Source organism: Bison bison, unplaced genomic scaffold, assembly GCF_000754665.1.
Source record: "Bison bison bison isolate TAMUID 2011002044 unplaced genomic scaffold, Bison_UMD1.0 scf7180017864508, whole genome shotgun sequence".
Lineage (NCBI taxonomy): Eukaryota > Metazoa > Chordata > Mammalia > Artiodactyla > Bovidae > Bison > Bison bison.
The window spans coordinates 11,045,090-11,066,611 of record NW_011495064.1 but is presented as its reverse complement, the minus strand read 5'-3'; the positions used below and the strand labels follow the sequence as shown (position 1 = coordinate 11,066,611).

General features: G+C 45.9%; 1 protein-coding gene across 1 annotated transcript in view; it reads right to left on the bottom strand.

The window, feature by feature from the left end:
• Nucleotides 1–21,522, bottom strand: part of SLC4A5 (solute carrier family 4 (sodium bicarbonate cotransporter), member 5) — a 102,870-nt gene that overhangs the window by 78,559 nt on the left and 2,789 nt on the right. The window contains exons 2-6 of the mRNA XM_010829873.1: nt 16,681–16,851; nt 15,716–15,867; nt 14,420–14,508; nt 7,431–8,173; nt 2,708–2,837 (exon numbers count right to left, since the gene is read on the bottom strand). Coding sequence (XP_010828175.1) covers nt 2,708–2,837; nt 7,431–8,173; nt 14,420–14,508; nt 15,716–15,867; nt 16,681–16,851 — 1,285 coding nt within the window. The remainder of the gene's footprint in view (nt 1–2,707; nt 2,838–7,430; nt 8,174–14,419; nt 14,509–15,715; nt 15,868–16,680; nt 16,852–21,522) is intronic.

The window sequence follows — 21,522 nt, the reverse complement described above, 5'->3', positions numbered from 1 at the left end:
TCTGGAAACTTCTGAGACCTCTGGCTTTCCTGAGTAGATTGCACAGCCTGTCAGCTGAGGGCAATTCTTGCCATTCTCTGGTGGGGGTGACAGGCCCCTAACAGGCCCCCATGCACCTCTCCTGTTGCAGTCTGCCAGGAGGAGCCTCCAGTACCGCTGTCCAGGCCAAGGTGGACTGGCTGGCCAGCAACCAAATCTTGTCTCTGACCTCTGCAGAGGCCTTCTGCCCAGACCTCCAAGAGTGAGCTGCAAACTAGCCAGGGTGAGCTGGAGAGATGGGAAAGAATCTGCCTGCAATGTGGGAGACGCAGGTTTGATCTTTGGACCGAGAAGATCCCCTGGAGAAGGAAATGGCAAGAAGGGTGGAGAAAGGAGCTCAAGATAAGGAGGACTGAGTGGTTCTCCCCCGAATTCTTCCTTCCTCAAAAATGACCCGCAAGATGCTACCCTTTCCATCAGCCTGGCACTGGGTTCAGCTGTTAGACTTCCTCCAGCCTCCAGGTTCCTCTCACTGTGGTTGTGAGGAGCTGCTCGGGTTACACTGGGGGCCCTTCTCAGGTCTCTTCAAATACTGTCCTTGGAAAGCTGCCTGTGGAGAAACACCCACACCCATTGCAGACGGCAATGCCAGGCCCCTTTATATTTCATAAGGGGCCTTCTTCCAGAAACATCATTATCTATAGTTTATCACTTTCCTTTCAGGGTCTATTGTGTGCAAGGCTCTAAGCCTCCACACTCAGATTAGAAACTGGGTATCTCATCTATGGCAACAGCCATGTGTCTGAGGGCCCCAGGCCTTCTCAGAAAAGGTCCTGTGTGTGCGGGTGACAGGCACTCATGGGGGCCTGCCAGGGGTTCTGAATGCACACCTTGCCCAGGATGGGGAGAAGTCACCCTCTTCCTACTGGGCATTGGAGAAGACCTTTCTCAACTTTTGTTCTCTCAATATTCCCCGCTTTGGTCAAGAAAGGCATTTGCCCAGGGAGTTATAAGTCCTTCAGAGGCATTAAGCCACAGTAGCCCACACTGGGCTCTGGGCATTTGAAATGTCCTCCTCTCACTTATCAGCCCCAGATGGATGTCCTGGGCTCTGTGGCTGTCCCTGTTTATCTCTCACGGCAGTCAAATCCCTCCAGACTTAAGTCCTCCCTTGGAAATCAGAACAGAGTCCCTAGAAATTGAAGGAAGGGAGAGAGGTGGCTGGGAAAATGGGGAAAACATTAGGAAGCGCCTAAGCACTCAAGTTGGAGACTCAGACAGCCCTGGACTGGCATCCAGACTTGGCTACCTGCATGCTCTGACTCTTGCATTGATCTGACTATTAATCTCAGTATCCTCAGCTATGAAATGAGGATAATAATATTTCCTGCCTCCCCAGGGTCATTGTGCAGATTGAATGAGAGGAGCCATGAATTGTTATCATGCAGTAAGGGCTCCTTGAATGGACTGATAAGAAGAGGCTCTATACCTTCCGGACAGGGATTGGGCCCAGCCATGAGGCTAGGAATTCAATGCTTCTGAGGCCTGCAGGAATTTGCTAGTCACTCAATGGCCTCTTTTTCCTCCCAGGAAAGACTGGAGGTGGGGAAGCTTGGGAATGTCAAAATCTGCTCCTCGTTCTATAGAACAACTACTGAGGTGAGTGAGTTTGGTAGGTAAGGATGGGGCCCAGGCTCTGATTGGGGCAGCTGCCAGGTTCTGGGTGCTGTGGTGGCCCCCAGGCAGAACCACCTTGGGCACAGCTGGCAGTAAGTCCAAGCATTCTTAGGAGAGCAAAAAAGTTTAAAATATTGTTTGTGGGCCTCCAAAGCTCAACCCTACCAGAAAAAATATAATTTCTTAGCATTGCATTTCTCTTATTATAATAAAAATTTAATTCTACTTGAGCAAAGTTAATTTTAATTACAAATTTGGGTGTGGGGGCGTTAGTACAAAAAAGTTGGAGAACGTTGTTATATTCTGTCTTCCAGACTCTCAACTTCTGTCCCAGGGCTCCTCCTCTTCTTGCCGGCCCTTCCTGCTGCCCCTTCTTATACCCTGCCTTCTCCCTGGGCCCTAGGCAGCATTTGGCATCGCTAATCGGTCTAGTTCAGAGGCCTCTGTGCCCCGGGCACAGGGCACGGTCAGCACTAGTCCTTACCCTGGTTCTCTGCTGGCTCCCGTGACTTCACCGTGTGGGTCCCCTCCAGCTGTCTGGCTCTCCTCGCTCTTCTATGGCCCCGACACACAGCTCCCTCTGATCCCCATGTGCCTCTATAGCTCCACTCTGCTTGTCCTGCCGCAGACTCTACCAAGTCCCTTTGCTAGTGCCCACTGGAGCGCCCGACTGGAGTTTTCCCGGGACACGTTCCCCTTCCTCCAGGCAGCACTTGCATCTGTCCCAGCCTGCTTGGTGCTCTCCCTTTCACAACATTTAGTTTGACATGAAAGGACATATGCCCTTGTGTTATTCTCTCATAGCTTCACGGGCGTCTGTTCTACTTTCCCACCTGGACTTTCATGTCTCCGAGGATGAGACAGTCCTACGTCTCTGTTTGCTCCTTTGTGTCCACGCCAATTCTGGACACCAAGGAAAGGCAGGTGGGTGGGTCTCTGGGGGCCAGGCAGTGCCCTGGCAGGACTCAAGGTGCTGCTGGTCAGCTCAGCCCGGGCCCAGGCAGACTGCCGTGGGAAGCCCCCTTCTGCCGCCCTCCAGGGAGGGACTCACCTGGCCGACTCCTTCCACTCCATCTGGTCTCCATCATGCTGCAGAGTGTCCATCTCTGTGAAGAGGGTGGGGTTGGGAGCCTCATCTTCCTCCCCCAGGATGTCCTGGAGCTGCTCAGCAGCTGGAGACCCTGCAAAAGGAGGGCAGCAGGCTCTGCTGAGTGCCCTGTGGGAGGTGGAGGCCCTTGAAATGGAGCAGGAGCCAAGGGCAAGGGGAAAGTATTTCCTATTCAGTAAGACTAAGTCCACCTTCTGGGTGAAGCTAGAGTTGGATGTGGGTGGATGTGGGTGGGATATTCTCCCGGATAAAAGAGATGAGAGGATTTAGTCCGTATTCAGACTCCAGGGACTTGTAGCTGACACCGAAGAAAGATGGAAAATGGCCAAAGCCAGGGCAGCAGTAAGGATAGGGAACAGAACAGATAAGCGAGGTGAGAAAAACTCTGTCCCAACTTCAGAATAACGGAGGGATCCCTTTTCCACTGGGCCCCAAAGAGTCACCTCCCACATTGGCCTTAAAGGGGCGATCAGCCCTGAGAAAGGATGTGCTTGCACCAGTGTGCCGTGTGGGCCCACCTTCTTCACGGGCAAGATGACAGTCTGTCCCTGACCTCCCAGTCTGCTTTCCAGCTGCCCAGGGGGTGTTGCCTCCTGGGGGTCTCTCAGGCACCTCAGGTCAGCACTCAAACACAGAACACATACCCTTCTCCAAACATACTTCTCCAGTCTTCCCTGTCTCCTTCTCTCCCATGCTCCCTCCCTTCCTTCTTTCTCTCGCTTAATATTTAATGAATGTCTACTATGTGTAAGGCACTGGTTTAGGTGCAAGGAAGCAAAGCTGTGAAGAAGGCCCAGATATCCTTGATCTCCTGAGCCTCTCCAGTGGCAGATACAGACAATAAACAAGTAAACAAATCTATAAACAGTCATTGCAGGCAGTGATAAGTGTTCTGAAAAAAAAAGAAAAGACCATGAAGCTACATTAGATAGCAAGATCAAGAAAGGCTTCTCTGAGGAGGGTATATTTGACCTGTGACTTGAAAAATGAGAATGAGCCACTTCTACAAGTGCTGAGAGTACGCCTAAGGTCTGAGGTAGAGCGTGCTGGTTAGGGTACCCAGAGCATGGTGAGCCAGAGACAGAGACACATATCATGTGACATCAAAAGCATGACTGTCTACCCAGCTTCATAGGTAGACATCCTGGATCATTCTCACCTCACCTCTTTCTCTCAGCTCCATTGCTGTATTAAAAGTTTTCAAGAATCCTTTTCTTCCTCACCAATTCCATTGCCTCTGCCCTAGTTCAGTCTGTTACTGACTCTCTTTTGCTGTTGCTGTTCAATTGCTCAGTCGTGTCTGACTCTTTGTGACCCCATGGACTGCAGCACACCAGGCTTCCCTGTCCTTCACCAACTCCTGGAGCTTGCTCAAACTCGTGTCCGTTAAGTCAGTGATGCCATCCAACCATCTCATCCTTGGCCACCCCCTTGTCTTCCTGCCCTCAATTTTTGCCAGCATGAGGGTCTTTTCTAAAGAGTCTCTTTAGTCTCTTTGCATCAGGTGGCCAAAGTATTGGAGGTTCAGCTTCAGCACCAGTCCTTCCAATGAATATTCAGGGTTGATTTCCTTTAGGATTGACTGATCTCCTTGCAGTCTGAGAGACTCTCAAGAGTCTTCTCCAGCACCACATTTCAAAAGCATCAATTCTTTAGCACTCCGCCTTCTTTATGATCCAACTGTCACATCTGTACACGACTACTGGAAAAACAGTATCTTTGACTATACGGACCTTTGCAGGCAAAGTAATGTCTCTGCTTTTGACTGTCTTTGGGCTTCATCAAGTCTTCCTCTCCCTCCAAGCTTCTCTGTTTCCTCAGTTTATCATCCTCTTTGGCCCTCCCTTATTTCTCCATTGACTCCCAACAGTCAATAATTTTAGCTACTGTTTCATCACAGACTCTACCCTCTTACTCTTTGACTTCCCAGTAACACCAGACAGCTGATGCCCAAACAAGAACTAATTGGCCCAGTCTTGACCTCTGCAGGTGTGTCCTGGGGTGCAGGGAGAGGCAGCGTGGTACACAATGGTACGGTGGATACAAGGCGCCCGCTGGGTTTTCAATCTAGCTAGATGTCAGTGTGAATCTCAGAGGTGCTACTTACTCAGGAGTGAATTCAGTCTGAGCGAACAAGGTTGTTGTCCCAATAAATCAGATAGGGAGAATAATACACAAGACACAGGGCCTGGAATATAACAGGTGCTAATTCCCCTTGCCACCAGCGCTAGCACCCAGGCTCATGAGCCCCTCTGCATAAAACCACCCAGCTGTACAAATGAGAGTTCCCACTGTTACCAGGTCTCAGAAGTACAGTCACTTCCATTCATTCTTGTCAGTGTCCTTTCCCATGTCCCTCTAAGCAAGCCTCTTGATGCATTTCCTACCCCACTTCACCTAGAAAATAAGGCCTCCAGGCATGAAATCCATCAACTACCTCCCTTCTAGTCCTTCTGTGTCCTTACCATTGCTGCAGTCTATCTCTGAACAAAAGAATTCTTCCTCTAGCCCATGCCTGGCCCTATCTGTTCCCTTCTATTGGATTCTTATTTCTTCAACCAGCCTTTCCTTACCTGGGTCTTCACCTTCTCTCCTCCACCCTTTTCCTCTCAGCCTGTAAACAGCTCTTCCTACCTGATCCTGTTCTCTTTTCTCCTTCTCTCCCCTGAACTTCTTGAAGAGGTGGTTAACACTCACTGTCTCTCCTTCCTCCTTACCAATCACTTCCCAATATGCTGCAACCGGTTCATCCCCACCATGCTTAAGAAGTTGACTAAGGCAGAGATTTTAAACTGGCAGCACAAACATGTGTTTAATTCAGCTCTCATAGACTATAATAGTTTTTTAAATTGTTGCTAACATAAAGAATTATGAGATTTCATGTAAAAATATAGAGAGCTTTCTTGAAAATTCAGACACCCTGATGACTGCCCGTATTTCTACTTGGCAACAATCAGCTAGAGCTGAGTGATGGATAAGCATATGCGTTGCGGTTTGCCATACTCCCCACTACTTCCTACTGTACCCTGCTAATCTCATTTATGCTAAGCACTCAAGTTTAACTCTGTTCTCAGGTCTCTCTTTTTGTCTCATTCTCAAATCAGTAAGTCAGTAAAAACAAAATAATCAACAGCACTGTGAAGCTATGGTCTGGCTTATCTCTCTGGGATATCAGTGATGCTGACTGCATCCTCTGAACTGAAATGCTCTTGGTTGTTTTAAGGCAGTACTTTCTAGATATTTTTTCCTATCTCTTTGAGGACTCCTTCTCAATGTCCTAACCTGGCACCTCTTGCACGTCCCACTTAAATCTTGATCTTCCTCAGGATTCCTCCTTGGCCTTCTTGTCTCCCCTCTTTCTACACTCTTCCTGGACCATCTCATATTCTTTCTGGCATCATCCTATAACCAAGGTCACCAGCGTCTCTAGGTCCTAACTGTACTGAGCGTTTCCAACAGCCAACTGTACTGCTCCATCTGGGAGTTTGGCAGTCTTCTCGAGTCAGCCTCAACATATTCAAAATAGCTCTGCCTCTCTTCTTCTGTCACCCTAGCCTTATCCTCCTCTGTTTTGATTAATGGTGCCCCTAGCTATCCAACCATCTAGAGGAGAAATGTGGGGCTCACTCTTGAAGCCTCCTTGTCTCTCATCATCCATGTCTAATCAGACACTAACTTCTTTCACTCACTTCCGGATAATTTTTTTGGCTCCCTTCCCTTTCCCCACCATTGCCACCACCTTTATTCAGGTTTTTATTGTCTCACATTCCTGTCAGCACAAGAACCACCTGCTGCTCCCACTGTCTCTGTTGCCCCATCCATCCCATGCCTTAGATAGCAGCAGAGTTAGCGTTAAAGACATTTCAAACCTGCTCCTTTGGCACACTTCTGGGAGTCACGGTATTCTGGGGTGCAGCACCATAAAGTATTGTGCATATGAGTTAGAAATAATTTTACTAGCAGAAAATACTACCAATTTATCTGTATATAGCTTCAAGGACTGCATTTACTTAAATGATTTTTTACTTCTGAATTTTTCTACTACTTTAAACTTACATCCTTTTTATTGATTATTGATACTTGTTGGCAGGCATCAAAGGTTTACAGAAATTTTATAGACGAAAATTTAACAGTTGAACAAATAACCTTATTTTTTCCTTAAATTGGGAGAAGGCTAGGACTGCTTTATTCTGAGAGGGTAAACCAGTTCTCCGTGGTATGAGAGTTCAAGTACTACTTTCTTCAAATGTAGATTTGGTCATGTTACTCTTCAGGTGAAAAATAGTCAATAGCTCTCTAGGATCTAAAGCCTAGGGTCTATGACATGGCTCAAAACATCCATCATGATCTGGCCCTAACCTGCCTGGGTAGGTTCTGTCACATCCCTCATCCAGACACCCCAGCCATCCTGGACCCTGTATATTCTAACTTCAGCTACCCTTGGTTGACCCCACATGTCCTGGATTCCAGCCACATCAGACCACACACAGTTCTCCGAGGAGGAGAGCACGTGATTCCTTGGACCTTTTGTGCCTGCCATTCCCTAAATCTTCAATCCCCCTCCCCCTTCAAGGCCAAATTAGAAGGCAGATAAGTGGAGCTGGTATGAAAGGATGAGACAGAACAAAGAGCAGGATGCCTGAGCCAGCTCTGTCTGCAGCATTACCTGTTGCCCGGAAGAGCTGGGCGCTGGGGTCTCCGGCTGTGGACACTGCCTCTGGCCCCAGCCTGTTTCCGCTGCTGCCACCCTGGCTGCTGCCGCTGGCTCCTCTTCCCCACCAGCAGGGCTCAACAAACTCACTTTTGTTTCCAGTTAAGCACCAGGGGAAGTGAGGGGAGAGGAGAAGAGGGAGAGGGAAAAAGAGGGAAAGGGAGAGAGAGAGGGAGGGAGAGGGAGAGAGAGAGAAGGAATATGTGAAAGACTGGGGAAGTGGGGAGAGCGTTATGTGAGAAGATGTAGTAAACGTGAGAGGAAAAACTATCGAGAGTGCATTAAAGATATTCTGAGTATAGAAGAATTGTGTGTGTGTGTGAGAGAGAGAGACAGAGAGAGAGAGAGAGAGCAAGTGAGCAGTGAGCAAGAGAGGAAAGACCCTCAGGTTCTCAGATGCACTGGGGAGAGAAGGTCTTGGTGGCCGAGGCAGAGCCTCTTGCAGGCAGCCAGGTCTCCACAGCAGCAGGGGGGTGGCACCTGCAGGCGCCAGAGGCCTGGCAGGACTGCCCTTTTGCCCCCTCCCCCATGAGCCCTTCCCGCCAAGCCTGGGGGCCCTAGGGGAGCCCGGGCACCTCTCCTCAGGCCCCTTTATAACGGCAGAGGTAGGATTTTCCCTGAGACTCCCCGGAACTTCCTTAGGGCCTTGGCTGCAGGTGAGCTGGCTGGAGCAGGTCCTGGCCCGGCCTCTCTCAGTCCTCCAGCCCCAGGGTGGAGGTGGGGTGGTATGAGAAGAGGTGCTTTGAGGTCTCAAGTTTCACAGCAACTGCCCTTGGTCAATAATGTCCCCTGAAGCTGGTTTCTCCCCTTCCTCAACTTCACAACCCAACTCCTGATCCTTTCCATCTAAGTCTGCTTCCAAGACAAAATGCCAAATATCACTTGGTGGGTGTTTTCTGAGAGCCCATGGACAGGGGAACTGGTCATTCAGGGTAAGTGGTGAACCCCCCTGGGGAATTATTTTGCTCTGCTGAGAAACTCCTAATCTCCTGGGTTCAGTTCAACAAGTACTTACTGAGTACTTAGAATGTGCCAAGGTTGATTAGAGGTCATGAGTGGCTGCTGCTCCAAGAAGCTCTGAACCCTGAATTTGCCAAGTCTCAGAGCTGGGAGAAAGCTGAGCGATGGTTGAATCCAAACACTTCACGGATGAGAAATCTGAGAACTGGTTTATAGCACAGAAGGCCCAACTGGGCCCCTAATTAGGGGAGCCTAGAGGAGAGCAGTTTGCTGACACCCTCACCTAGCACTGCAACCCCCAAACCCCCTGCCTCTGCCACTGGCTCCCTTACCACATCTTCAGGCCTGAGACTCAAAGATCAAGTGTGCCCACTTTAAACCCGAGAACATAGCAGCAGAGGCTCAAGGCTGTGTGGTTAGGTCGGATGCCCCAAGCAAATGCCACCACCAAGGAGTTCCTGCTTTGGCGGGCTCCTTAGCAGGGCAGGGCAGTGAGGAGATGGGCCCCTAAAGGATCTCAGGCTACTGTTTGTACTGCACTGTGGCTGGCGCCAGCCCATTTCCTTCTGAACACCACTGGACCGACCTTGCACGCCACACTGAGTCAGCGGCTGTGTCTGATCTCGAAACCCCAGAGGAACACCCACAGAGAGATCACCAAGGATGCCAGAGGATTCTCTTTATTCATGTGGTGCTTTAAGAGCTCAGACCTGGGTTCAATTCCCGACTCTGATAATTACTGGCAGTGGGATCTTGGCAAAGCATTAAGCAGACTGAGCCTTAGTTTCTCCATCTATAAAGTGAGAATAGTCACCCCTGCTTTACTGGATTATGGTGACCATCAAATGAGATGATGTATGTGACATGATTGGCACAGTGCTTGGCATATGCCAGTCACCCAGTAAACATTGCTATGATTGATGTCACAAGTAGGTCTGACATTTTCCTCCCTCATAACATTCCAAGAGCTCAATCCTTCTCGTTTCTGAGCACTACTACTCCCATGCTACCCCTCCCCATCTCCCTTCCCTCAGGTCCACAGAAATCTAGTGATGTGCTGGGTTCGTGCCTCAGGGTTTCACTGCATCTCCAATGCACTCCAGGTCCCACATACAAGTTCATCCACAAATGAGAGAGGCTGCAGATAAGAGCCCCTCTGGTCAAGAGCTCACAGCAACAGTTACACAGTGATGGCCCAAGTGGACTAAACTAGCAGTTTCTGGGAGAAATCCAACCTTGGCAGGACCAAGCTTGAGGAAACACACAAAAAGAATCAAACGGAATCATGCTTTTACTGGTGACAGGGAGGGGGGCACCTGTCCAGTCATTAGTTGAGCAAAGCACAAAATCACCTGGAGTGCAACTGGACTGCAGCCTGCAGGTATTCAACTCCTAGAAGACCCAGGAGGTGTTTAAGACCACCAGGAATTCAGTGTGAGGGCCTGGGGTCCTCAGCTCAGAGTCTTCTCAGAAGCACTCTCTCCCAGGCTCCACGTGAGTCACTGGACACCCACCTTGGTGAGGTCAAGGTCTGTCTGGCTTACGTTGTGTTACTGGCCCCAGAAAAGGGTTCACAGCATGGGCATTCAATAAACATTCGCCAGGTGAATGAATTTCACTGCTTAACACTCATGAGTATATCAGCAGGGACCAGCCTCAGCGGAAAGAAGCCGTGAACAAGGAAATGGAGCTGGGTATGGCTTTTCCAGTAGTCATGTATGGATGTGAGATTTGGACCATAAAGAAGTCTGAGCACCGAAGAATTGATGCTTTCGAACTGTGGTGTTGGAGAAGACTCTTGAGAGTCCCTTGGACTGCAAGGGGATCCAACCAATCAATCTGAAAGGAAATTAACCCTGAATATTCACTGGAAGGACTGATGCTGAAGCTGAAGCTCCAATACTTTGGCGAAGAGCTGGCTCATTAGAAAAGACCCTGATGCTGGGAAAAATTGAAGGCAGGAGGAGAAGGGGATGACAGAGGAAGAGATGGTTGGATGGCATCACTGACTCAATGAACATGAATTTGAGCAAGCTCTGGGAGTTGGTGATGGACAGGGAAGCCTGGTGTGCTGTGGTCCATGGGGTCACAAAGAATTGGACACGACTGAGCAACTGAACAACAGCAACGAAGGGGATCAAGAACAGTTCAAGGCCCCCAAGTTCTGAGGAGTGGGAGAGACAGAAACGGGGGGCTCCAAAGTCATGCCTGCATTCATCTGAGGCGGTCTTCAAGAGAAGGCAGGAAGGCCCCAAGTCCTAGTTTCATGGACAGTAGGGTTGTTTTTTTTTCTTTTTTTCCTAGACAGCAGTCCATAAACTCAAAATGTGCTCTCTGGGAAGGCAGGGAAGAGAATCTGCGAACCTGTAGTTTTTGCGGGAATCATACCATCAGTAGCTTCGGGTCATCTGCTGGCCCATACACTCCCTCACCCAGGGGATGATGCTCTGTGGCTGTGTCTGTGGAGTACTTGAACTGTGCCTCTTGGCCATGGTTAATTGAACCAGGAACAGTTCATTGGACACCTGACTCAAGCCTGGAAATTTTGAATTTGGTTTCTGAGATAGCTGGGTGTTTCCTAATGGAAGGAGCGTACAAACTGAAAGCTGAAGGTGCGGAGAGGCAGTAAAGGCTACACACAGCAAGAAAGAAAGCAGACTTATAGAAGAAGCAGGGGGAAGGCCACGAGTCCCAGAGAGGGGACTGAGGGTGTTCATCCTCCTGCTGAGCCTGGTTGGTTGTTCTTTTGGGACTGTGAGAAACTCCTTTATTCATGTAGTATAAACTGTTACTCTCCCTCACTCCCTCCTTGCTCAAGACAGCTCACGTAGGTTTCTGGTTGTTGTTGTTTAGCTGCTAAGTCGTGTCTGAGTCTTTCAAGACCCCGTGGACTGTAACCTGCCAGGCTCCTTTGTCCATGGGATTTCCCAGGCAAGACTACTGGAGTGGGTTGCATTTCCCTCTCCAGGAGGTTCTGATACTTGTGATCAAATTACTTTCTTAATCATGAGTCTCCCTTATACGAAATTCTAGGGCATGGAGATTTTCTTCTGTATTCCTTCTCAAAAACTGCAAGTTTAAGAGTTATAAAAGAATGTTAAGTCTAGCTAAAGGGCTAAACTTAGACGAGACAGACTTTGTGAGACTGTATTAACTTTAGTTAATACATTGTGTGTTTGTGTGTGTGTGTGTGTGTGCTCAGTCACTCAGTTGTATCCAACTCTGTGTGTCTTTAGCTGTGCAGAAATGGGTGGTGAGCTGAGGTGGGGCAGAGGGAAACAGATGTGACCAAAAAGTGGGTGAGGGGAGTGAGTGTATGTACTGAGAGGGAGGGGAGAAGCTGGGGCTGGAGGTGGCTGAAGAGAATCAGGAGATGTGATGGGACTGGTGAGGTGCAGTGGGGGTGAGGTGGGAGTTGCCAAAAATATGGTAGAGAAAAGCAGCCAGTAGGAAATTTCAAGTGACAACGGGATTTTTAAGAAAGGGAATATTTAATGAGTGAAGTGAAAGTCACTCAGTTGTGTCTGACTCTTTGAGACCCCATGGAATATACAGTCCAAGGAATTCTCCAGGCCAGAATACTGGAGTGGGTAGCCTTTCCCTTCTCCAGAGGATCTTCCCAACCCAGGGATCGAACCTAGGTCTTCCACATTGCAGGCAGATTCTTTACCAGCTGAGCCACAAGGGAAGCCCAAATATTTAGTATCTCTCTTTAAAAACTGTGTATCTCTGCAAGGTGAAAAGGTTCTATGGTTCTGAACCTCAAGAAAGCCTGCTCCTCACTTATATGTGGGATGTGACCCATTTGGGGGAGACCAAAGGAGGACTGAGCCCCATTCCTGAGCTGTGGCTTGCCTGGAGGTGAGAACAGAGAACAGGTACAAGAAGTGAGACACGGTGAGACCGTGAGCCCAGCACGCAGGTCTCGTAGCAGGAGTGCTACTGGGACTGGAAATTCACAGAAGTTTATGCAGAGGCGAGGACGCTAACTCTCAGGGAGTAAGGTAAATCCAAGTAACATATGTGTTATAATAACTTTATATAGATATCCTTTTTTTTTTTTTTTTTGCTGCACGGCGTTCTCTATTTGCAGAGCAGGGGCAACTCTCTAGCTGCAGTTGCGGGTTTCTCATTGCGATGGCTTCTCTGGTTGTGGAGCACAGGCTCTAGGGCGCTTGGGCTTCGGAAGCTGTGGCGTGTGAGCACAGTAGTTGTAGCTCTCGGGCTCTGGAGCACGGGCTTAATAGTTGTGGCACATGGGTTTAGTTGCTCCATGGCATGCGGGATCTTCCCGGATCAAGGATCGAACCCGTGTCACCCACATTGGCAGGCGGATTCTTTACCACTGAGCCACCAGGAAAGCCCTAATAACTTTATATTTATCAGAACTTTAATTGGTTCACTTGCAAAATTGAACTTTCAACCTCAATTTCCCCTTAAGGTATAAAGTTCACTAACTCAGGATTCTCTTCCAATAGGGGTTTTTGTTTGTTTGAATGTTGTATATGTTGATAATTCCAGGAAATAAAAGAAATCCAATTGTCTTTGTTCCTATGTTGGAGTCCCTTAGTGGAGGAGATGCTTTAGAGATAAATTTGTTCTCTGTCCCAACCCTCACACCTTCCTTATCAGAAATGGGAAAGACCATATGAAATCTATTTTTGGTCCTAAAGCCTTGAAGTCACATGAGGCTCAAACACCTGGGGAGAAAACAGCCGCTTTCTCCCCTACTGCTCATCTTGGTGGTTTTGATCTTTCAGTGACTCTTGAGTTGTTCAGTGCTTGGCAAGTAGAAGATGACCTTAATACTTTTTCACACCCCTCCCTCCAGAAGGATCTCATTAGCTTCTCAGTACCAGTGAGAACAGCCAAACTAGAGGTCTACTCATAAAGGAAAAAAGATTTGGGCTCCTTGCTTTTAAATTGGGTTAACACAAATCAATTGAAGTAACATATGTCAAGTGCCTGTAATGTACCATGTGCCACATGAAGGACTTTGCGTCTGTTTTTATTCTACCTAGGAGCTCACAGCTCAGCGTGACCAACATCCTGACTTTCTTTGAACTGACCGACTTTAGCACTGACAGTTCCGTGTCCCTCGTCCTGGGAAAGCCCTCTATCCCAGGCAAACGGCAACAGTTTGTCACGTGACAACCATCTTCCACTCTGCAGATGAAGGCACTGAGGCCCCAGAGCCTGCACACCAGGCTGGGCCTGGCCCGTTTCCTTTCTCTTAGATCTTGGCTCCAGTTCTTAGCACCAGCCAAGAAGAGCCAAAGAGCAGTCATATTTCTACAGCTGCTCTTTACCCTCTTGCTCCTAATAGCTTCTCCAGAGGCTCTCAGAGTCAGAGAATGCATTCTTTCAAGGGAAGGAAGCATGGCTTTTACTGATTCTCACCACAGCTTGATGGTTCTATTCCCTGTATATGTTCTGCTAGAGTCAAAACTGGAGGAAGGGGTGGCCAAAATAATATTCATATTGGAGGAAGGGGTGGAGGTGGGACAAATAATCCTATGCTATGGCATATTGTATTATGGGGTAACTACTATCTACCTATCCCTTTCACCATAAGGTAGTTTGGCTGCTTGAAAAAATATAATTCTTAGCCCATGTCCAGCTGGTCATGACTGACTGGTGATGACTTACAAAGGGCAGAAGTGTAGTGGAAGAGGAACACACGGGTTTTGGAGTCTACTGATGTTTTCAATTTCTAGCTTCACTGATTCCTGCTGTACCACACTACATCTCTTTGAACCTTGATTTCCCAATCTGAAGATGAGGATAATAATATCTCCTTTTTATTAATGTGACACATTTAGTTAACAAAATTATTATGAAATACCATTTCACGGTATGCATGTTTTGCACACACATCATCTTGCTGGATTCCTGTTGTTTTGTGAGGCAGGAACTGAAGGAGTCACCTATCAATCCTTCAACTACACAGGCTTAGCTATGTCTAGCCACTGTGCCTGGTCTACCCGCTGACCCCATTCTGCACAATTCCTCTTTTCCGTAAAGCTAGGTCCTCGTGGACTTTGTGGCCAGCTGGAATGCCTGCCTGCGCTGTCTGAATGGATTCACAGAATAGACAAGGCACTCAGAGAGGAAAAACACATCTGGTCAGTTGCCCTGCAGCAAAGAAAAGTGGCAGATTCAGGCAATTATCTAGATGATGCAGTACAATGATTTGGGCACTGTTTTGTTTTCCGTTCCTCAGGTCACTGTCACTGACCCGGGAATCTCATAGAGCAGGGTTTATATTTGCATCACACACACAATGCCCCCTCTGATTTGGAAGAAGTGAAGGACAGAGGGGTGGACCTCTACCACCCCTAACAAAGGGCTGGAACAAGTTCAGCTGCCATGGGTGAAAACTCACTGTGGTTGTTGACTTTGCTTGCAGGCTTTGTGGCCCCCTTAAATCAAGAATGTCTGTCACTGGGGCCTGGAAAGTATTCTTAGAGGTAGGTGGGTTCTATCAGAATTTTTAAAGTTCGTGTTTCCATTTTGAAGATAATCTTTAAAAGATTTATTTTATTAGCTATAAGGATAAAACATGTTATAATTCAAAATTCTAAGATATTTTATGGAAAAAAGCCTTAATGAATTAATATATTATTTCTCAAACTAGGATTTTTATGGTCCCTTGGGGCTCTACAAATATACAAAAGCACTTTCATGAGTCTACAATAAGTTATTTTCCCTTTAAAAGAAGTTCTTACTTTACCCAAGCTTGGAAGACGTGGCCTGAAACTTCCTGTCTTCCTATGCCTTCCCACTGTCTCCTCTGTTCCACAGCCATGCCATGTGCCATGCATGGGGACAGCAGGCTGAAGGGAATGGACTGAATGTGCAAATGTGCCAAAGGATTCTCCTTTCTCTTCCCTTTGGTTTCCAGTTAAAACCAGTGTCCCCTTAACTCAACCAGAAACCACCCAAACAACACAAAATCCACCATTCATGACCACTTCTGTGAAGTACCATGTTGCATCAATATATACCATTTGCAGAGAGTACCAGCTCTAACCCACCTTCCTCTTTCCTGACTGAGGAAGGACCCAGCAGACTCCACTTTTAAAGGGTGACTCCAACCCTGAATGTTCTGGGGTGACAGGGAAATGCTCCAGAGAGTGAGTGAGAGGCATCCAGACCCAGCCTGGGGAGCAGGCCTCCCTATCAGGCTTGCCCTTCTTTGGGTCTCAGATATGCCAACTCCCAAATATGTATGTGTGTGCATGTTTGTGTGTATGTGTGTATCAGAGCTCATTTCTTACATTAGACACCGCCGAAGGACTCCCCGTTAACCCCTCTCCCACATAGGCACAGAAGAAGTCATAGGCCTTGGTAGACTTGGTGCCAATAACCGCAGCCGTGCTGGGATGGGGGTGACTCAAATGGTCTTTGCCAGAGTGTATGTCACAGTCTGCTACAGGAATGTTAAGAGGCTGCTACTGCCTGACATCCCTTTGAAGGTTCAGATGGTAAGATAACTCCTTTTGCTTTGTTCAAGACCATGGAAATGTGTAGTAGAAACCAAGTAGATGCTATTTATTTCACAGATTTGGGATGTGCTGCAGGTGAAATCATATCCCTGGAACCAGGGAAGACACAAAAGGATAAAATGTCACAGCAGCTGTGCTCTAGTCTTTCCACTCCTCTCAAGATGGATATTTTTCTTTCCACAGAAAGGAACAAAAAACTGCTTTTTAACAAGCCCAGAACTGATTCCTGCAGCAGCAGAGGCATGCCTCAGGGGTTCTGCTGACCTGGGAGAAAGCCTCCAGGGCTCTGGAAACTGTGGTGCAGAGCACCCAGACAATTCCAGACCATTCCTTCAAGCTCAGGTGAAGAGAGAGGGTGGAAGTAATGCAACAAAGAATTCGATTTACTGAGCACAACACCTCTCACCAGTCATGTTTGTTATTGGTTCTTAGGGCGGCTGGATATTTGCCCTTAGGAATTTAGAAACAGGAAATAATTCTGAGAATTAAACCATGAAATCAAAGTGGAATGTGCCAGAGCGGAGGTCTCAAAGTTACCAGAGATGACAGGGGCTCAGCCTGACTGAAGGGACTCTCTGAGCAGGGGCTGGTCTGCTGTGGCAGCAGAGCAGAGGGGCCTAAGAGGCCTGAGCCACGGGGGCATTCCTCACATTCTCCTGCGAGTCCCCCTCCCCTCCCCTGCCCTGCCCTGTCTGGACCCCCCAGCAGATGGTTCCCAGAATGTTCCCCAAACTCACGTGTCTTGCTGACACGGTCCACACTGCCGCACGCACTGGCCAGCCCCTGCTGCGGCTTGTCTGGCCGCAAGCCCCAGTGGGCCTTTTGCAGGCCTGGAAGCTGTCCCTTCTGGTCTCTTTTCCTGTGAGGGTAACTGGGAACGGAAAGCCCGATGTGAATGGAACGGCAGTCTGTGGGCACAGAATAAAAGAGAGGGTAGGCAGAGTGACTGAAAGCTGGCATTTCTCCTTAATATCCTCCAGTTACAAAGAGCTGAGGCCACCGGAAAAGATCAGAAGACATGGGATTCCTGGACGGGGCCACTGGGCTTGACCGAATTCCAATTCTGAACCAACTCAGCAGTTCTTGGAAGGGGGACCTTTGGGCCTATAGTTAGAATTCTTTCAGAATGAGCGTAACTCCCATCTCCCCATTCTTGCTAGTCCAGAGCAGCAATAATTACATATGATTTATGACACATGGGCCAGGAGAGAGGCCTTTAACAGGTCACAGATTTAGTCCAAAATGCCAAGTCTCAGCTTTGATTGTTAATGGGAAAACCATATGCATTTCCATCAAGGCCATTTTCACTAACAACCAAAGACCATGTGAACTACTACTTACCAGAGAAGCGAGTTATCAAGAATTTCTCAAAAATGATTTTGTAAGCTAGAATTTTCAAGAGCTAGCAAGGACCCTAATTCAGAATTCTACTAAGAAGCCACCACTAAATCTGTGCTCAAAGAGGCAACTGGAATCCTCTCAGCTCTCCAGAAAGACCTTCTACTATCAGTTTTTCATCTATATTGTCTTGAGTTGGTCAACAATTTTTAAAATAATTAATAGCTTTTTAAAATGTTTTTTTAATTTTTTATTATAGATTTATTTATTTTAATTGGAGGCTAATTACTTTACAATATTGTATTGGTTTTGCCATACATCAACATGAATCTGCCACGGGTGAACACGTGTTCCTCATCCTGAGCCCCCCTTCCACTTCCCTCCCCATACCATCTCTCTGGGTCATCCCAGTGCACCAGCCCCGAGCATCTTGTATCCTGCATTGAACCTGGACTGGCGATTCGTTTCACATGTGGTATTATACATGTTTCAATGCCATTCTCCCAAATCATCCCACCCTCGCCCTCTCCCACAGAGTCCAAAAGACTGTTCTGTACATCTGTGTCTCTTTTGCTGTCTTGCATACAGGGTTATCATTACCATATTTCTAAATTCCATATATATGCATTAGTATACTGTATTGGTATTTTTCTTTTTGGCTTACTTCACTCTGTATAATAGGCTCCAGTTTCATCCACCTCATTAGAACTGATTCAAATGTATTCTTTTTAATGGCTGAGTAATACTCCATTGTGTATATGTACCACAGCTTTCTTATCCATTCATCTGCTGATGGACATCTAGGTTGCTTCCATGTCCTGGCTATTAAAACAGTGCTGCGATGAACACTGGGGTACACATGTCTCTTTCAATTCTGGTTTCCTCAGTGTGTATGCCCAGCAGTGGGATTGCTGGGTCATAAGGTAGTTCTATTTCCAGTTTTTTAAGGAATCTCCACACTATTCTCCATCGTGGCTGTTCTAGTTTGCATTCTCACCAACAGGGTAAGAGGGTTCCCTTTTCTCTACATCCTCTCCAGCATTTATTGCTTGTAGACTTTTGGATAGCAGCCATTCTGACTGGCGTGAAATGGTACCTCATTGTGGTTTTGATTTACATTTCTCTGATAATGAGTGATGTTGAGCATCTTTTCATGTGTTTGTTAGCCATCTGTATGTCTTCTTTGGAGAGATGTCTGTTTAGTTCTTTGGCCCATTTTTTGCTTTTTAGTACAATTTAAAAATTTTAGTCGTTGGGCTTCCCTGGTGTCTCAGAGTGTAAAGCGTCTGCCCGCAATGCGGGAGACCCGGGTTCAATCTCTGGGTCGGGAAGATCTCCTGGAGAAGGAAATGGCAACCCACTCCAGTATTCTTCCCTGGAGAATCCCATGGATGGCAGAGCCTGGTAGGCTACAGACCACGGGGTCACAAAGAGTTGGACATGACTGAGCGACTTCACTTTCACTTTCTCTTTAGTACAATTTTAGATTTACAGAATAATTGAGCAGATAGTACATTAAGTTCCATGTACTTAAGTTCAACCATACTGCCACCTCCACAGTTTCCCCTATTATTATTTTTAAATTTGGATATGATTGACGTATAATATTATATTAAGGTGTATAATATAATGATTTGATATATGTACATCTGCAAAATGACAACCACAACAATAAGTTCAGTCAACATCCATCACCACACAAAGTTATGAATTTTTTTCTTGTGTTAACTTTCAAAATTTAGTCTCTTAGCAACTTTCAAGCGTATAATACGGTATTATTAACTACAGCCACCATAACTGTACATTACATTCAGGTATCTTATAACTAAAAGTTTGTGCCTTTTAACCACCTTCACCCAATTCCCCACCTTCCACCCCCGGCCTCTGGCAACCACCAACCTGTTCTCTGTTTCTATGTCTGGATTTTTAGATTCCATATGTAAGGGAAATCATAGAGTATTTGTCTCTCTGACTTATTTCACATAGCATAATACTTTCAAGGTCCATTCATGTTGCAAATGACAAGATTTCTTTTTTTTTAATAGCTGAATAATATTCATGTATATATCACATTTTCTTTAAACATTCAATTGCTGACGGACACAAGCTATTTCCACGTCTTGACTATTATAAATAATGCTGCAATGAACATGACAGTACAGATACATTTTCAAGATAATGACTTCATTTCCTTTGAATATATATCCAGAAGTAGAATTGCTGGATCCTACAGTATTTCTGTTACTAATTTTTTGAGGAATCTCCACAGTGTCTGCACCAATTTGCATTCCCACTAATGATGCAAAATGGTTTCCTTTTCTCCATATCCTCGCCAGCATTTGTTATCCTTTGTCTTAGATGATGGCCATCCAACAGTTGGGAGGTGATATATCTTTGTGGTTTTAGTTTGCATTTCTCTGATGATTAATGATGCTGAGCACGTTTTCATGTACCTGTTGACCATTTGTATGTTTTCTTTGGAATGAATTCTATTCAGTTCTTCTTCCCATTAAAAAAAATTATTTAGTTAGTTAGTTATTTTTGGTTGCACTGGGTCTTCATTGCTGCACACAGGCTTTCTCTGTGTGCAGTGAGCAGGGCTACTCTTCTCTGCAGTGTGCGGGCTTCTCATTGCAGTGGTTTCTCTTGTTGTGTAGTACAGGCTCAATAGTTGTGGAGCACAGGCTTAGTTGCTCCATGGCAACTTGGGAACTTCCTGGACCAGGGATCAAACCAGTATCCCCTGCATTGCAAGGCGGTCTCTTAACCACTGGACCACCCAGGAAGTCCTTCTTCCCATTTTTTTAAAATGGAGTAGTCTTTTTTTTTTTGTAACTGAGTTTTATAAGATCTTTATATATTTTAGACTTAACCCTTTATCAGATATATGATTTGCAAATATTTTCTCCTATTCCATAGGTTGACTTATTGTTTTGTTGACAGTTTCTTTTGCAGAAGCAATTTTAGCTTGATGTAGTTTAACTCATCTTTTATCCTGTTTCTTTTGCTTTTAATATCAAATTTAAAAAATCATCGCTGAAACTGATATCAAGGAGCTCACCCCTTATGTTTTCTTATAAGAATTTTATGGTTTCAGGTTCTACATTCAAGTCTTGAAGCCATTTTAAGTTGACTTTTCTGTATGTTGTAAGATAGGGGTCCTGTTCCATTCTTTGATGTGTAGCTGTTTAGTTCTCCCAACATCATTTATTGAAGAGACTATCTTTCCCCATCATATATTTTGGCTCCTTTGTTGTAAATTAATTGACTAATATATGTGTGGGCTTATTTCCAGGCTCTCTATTGATCTTTATTGATCTATATGTCTCGTTTTATGCCAATATCATGTTGAATACTATAGCTTTGTAATATAGTTTGAAATCAGGAAGTGTGATCTTCAAGCTTTGTTCTTCTTGCTCAAGATCGTGTCGGTTATTCAAGGTCCTTTATAGTTTCATATGAATTTGTGGATTTTTTAAAAATGTGTATCTGTGGGGAAAAGTGTCGCTGAAATTTTGATTGAGATTCCATTGAATCTGTAGATTGCTTCGGGTAATATGGACATTTTAACAATAATAATTCTTCCAACCCATGAGCATGGAATATCTTTCCATGTATTTGTGTTGTCTTCAATTTCTTCCATCAGTGTTTTATAGTTTTCAGTGTACAGATCTTTAATCTCCTTGGTTAAATTCATTTCTAGGTTTTGACACAATTGTAAATTTTTTATTTTATTTTATTTTACAATATTGTATTGGTTTTGCCATATATCAAAATGGAAGTATTTTCTTAATTTCTCTTTCTGACAGTTCATTGCTAGTATAGAGAAATGCTACTGATTTTTTGTATATTGATTTTATATGCTGAAATCTTAATTTTTTTTAGTTCTAACAGTTTGGTAGAATTTTGGGGTTTTCTATTTATAATATCATGCCATCTGCAAATAGAGAGAATTTTACTTCTCCCTTTCAAATTTTAAAATTTCTTGTTCTTTTCTTTCTCTTGCCTAATTGCTCTGGCTAGGACTTCCAGTACTATTTTGAATAAAAGTGGCAAGAGTGAGCATCTTTGTCTTATTCTTGATCTTAGAGGAAAAGTTTCAGCTTTGCTTCCCTGGTGGCTCAGACGGTAAAGCGTCTGCCTGCAGTGTGGGAGACCTGGGTTCAATCCCTGGGTTAGGAATATCCTCTGGAGAAGGAAATGGCAACCCACTCCAGTACCCTTGCCTTGAAAATCCCATA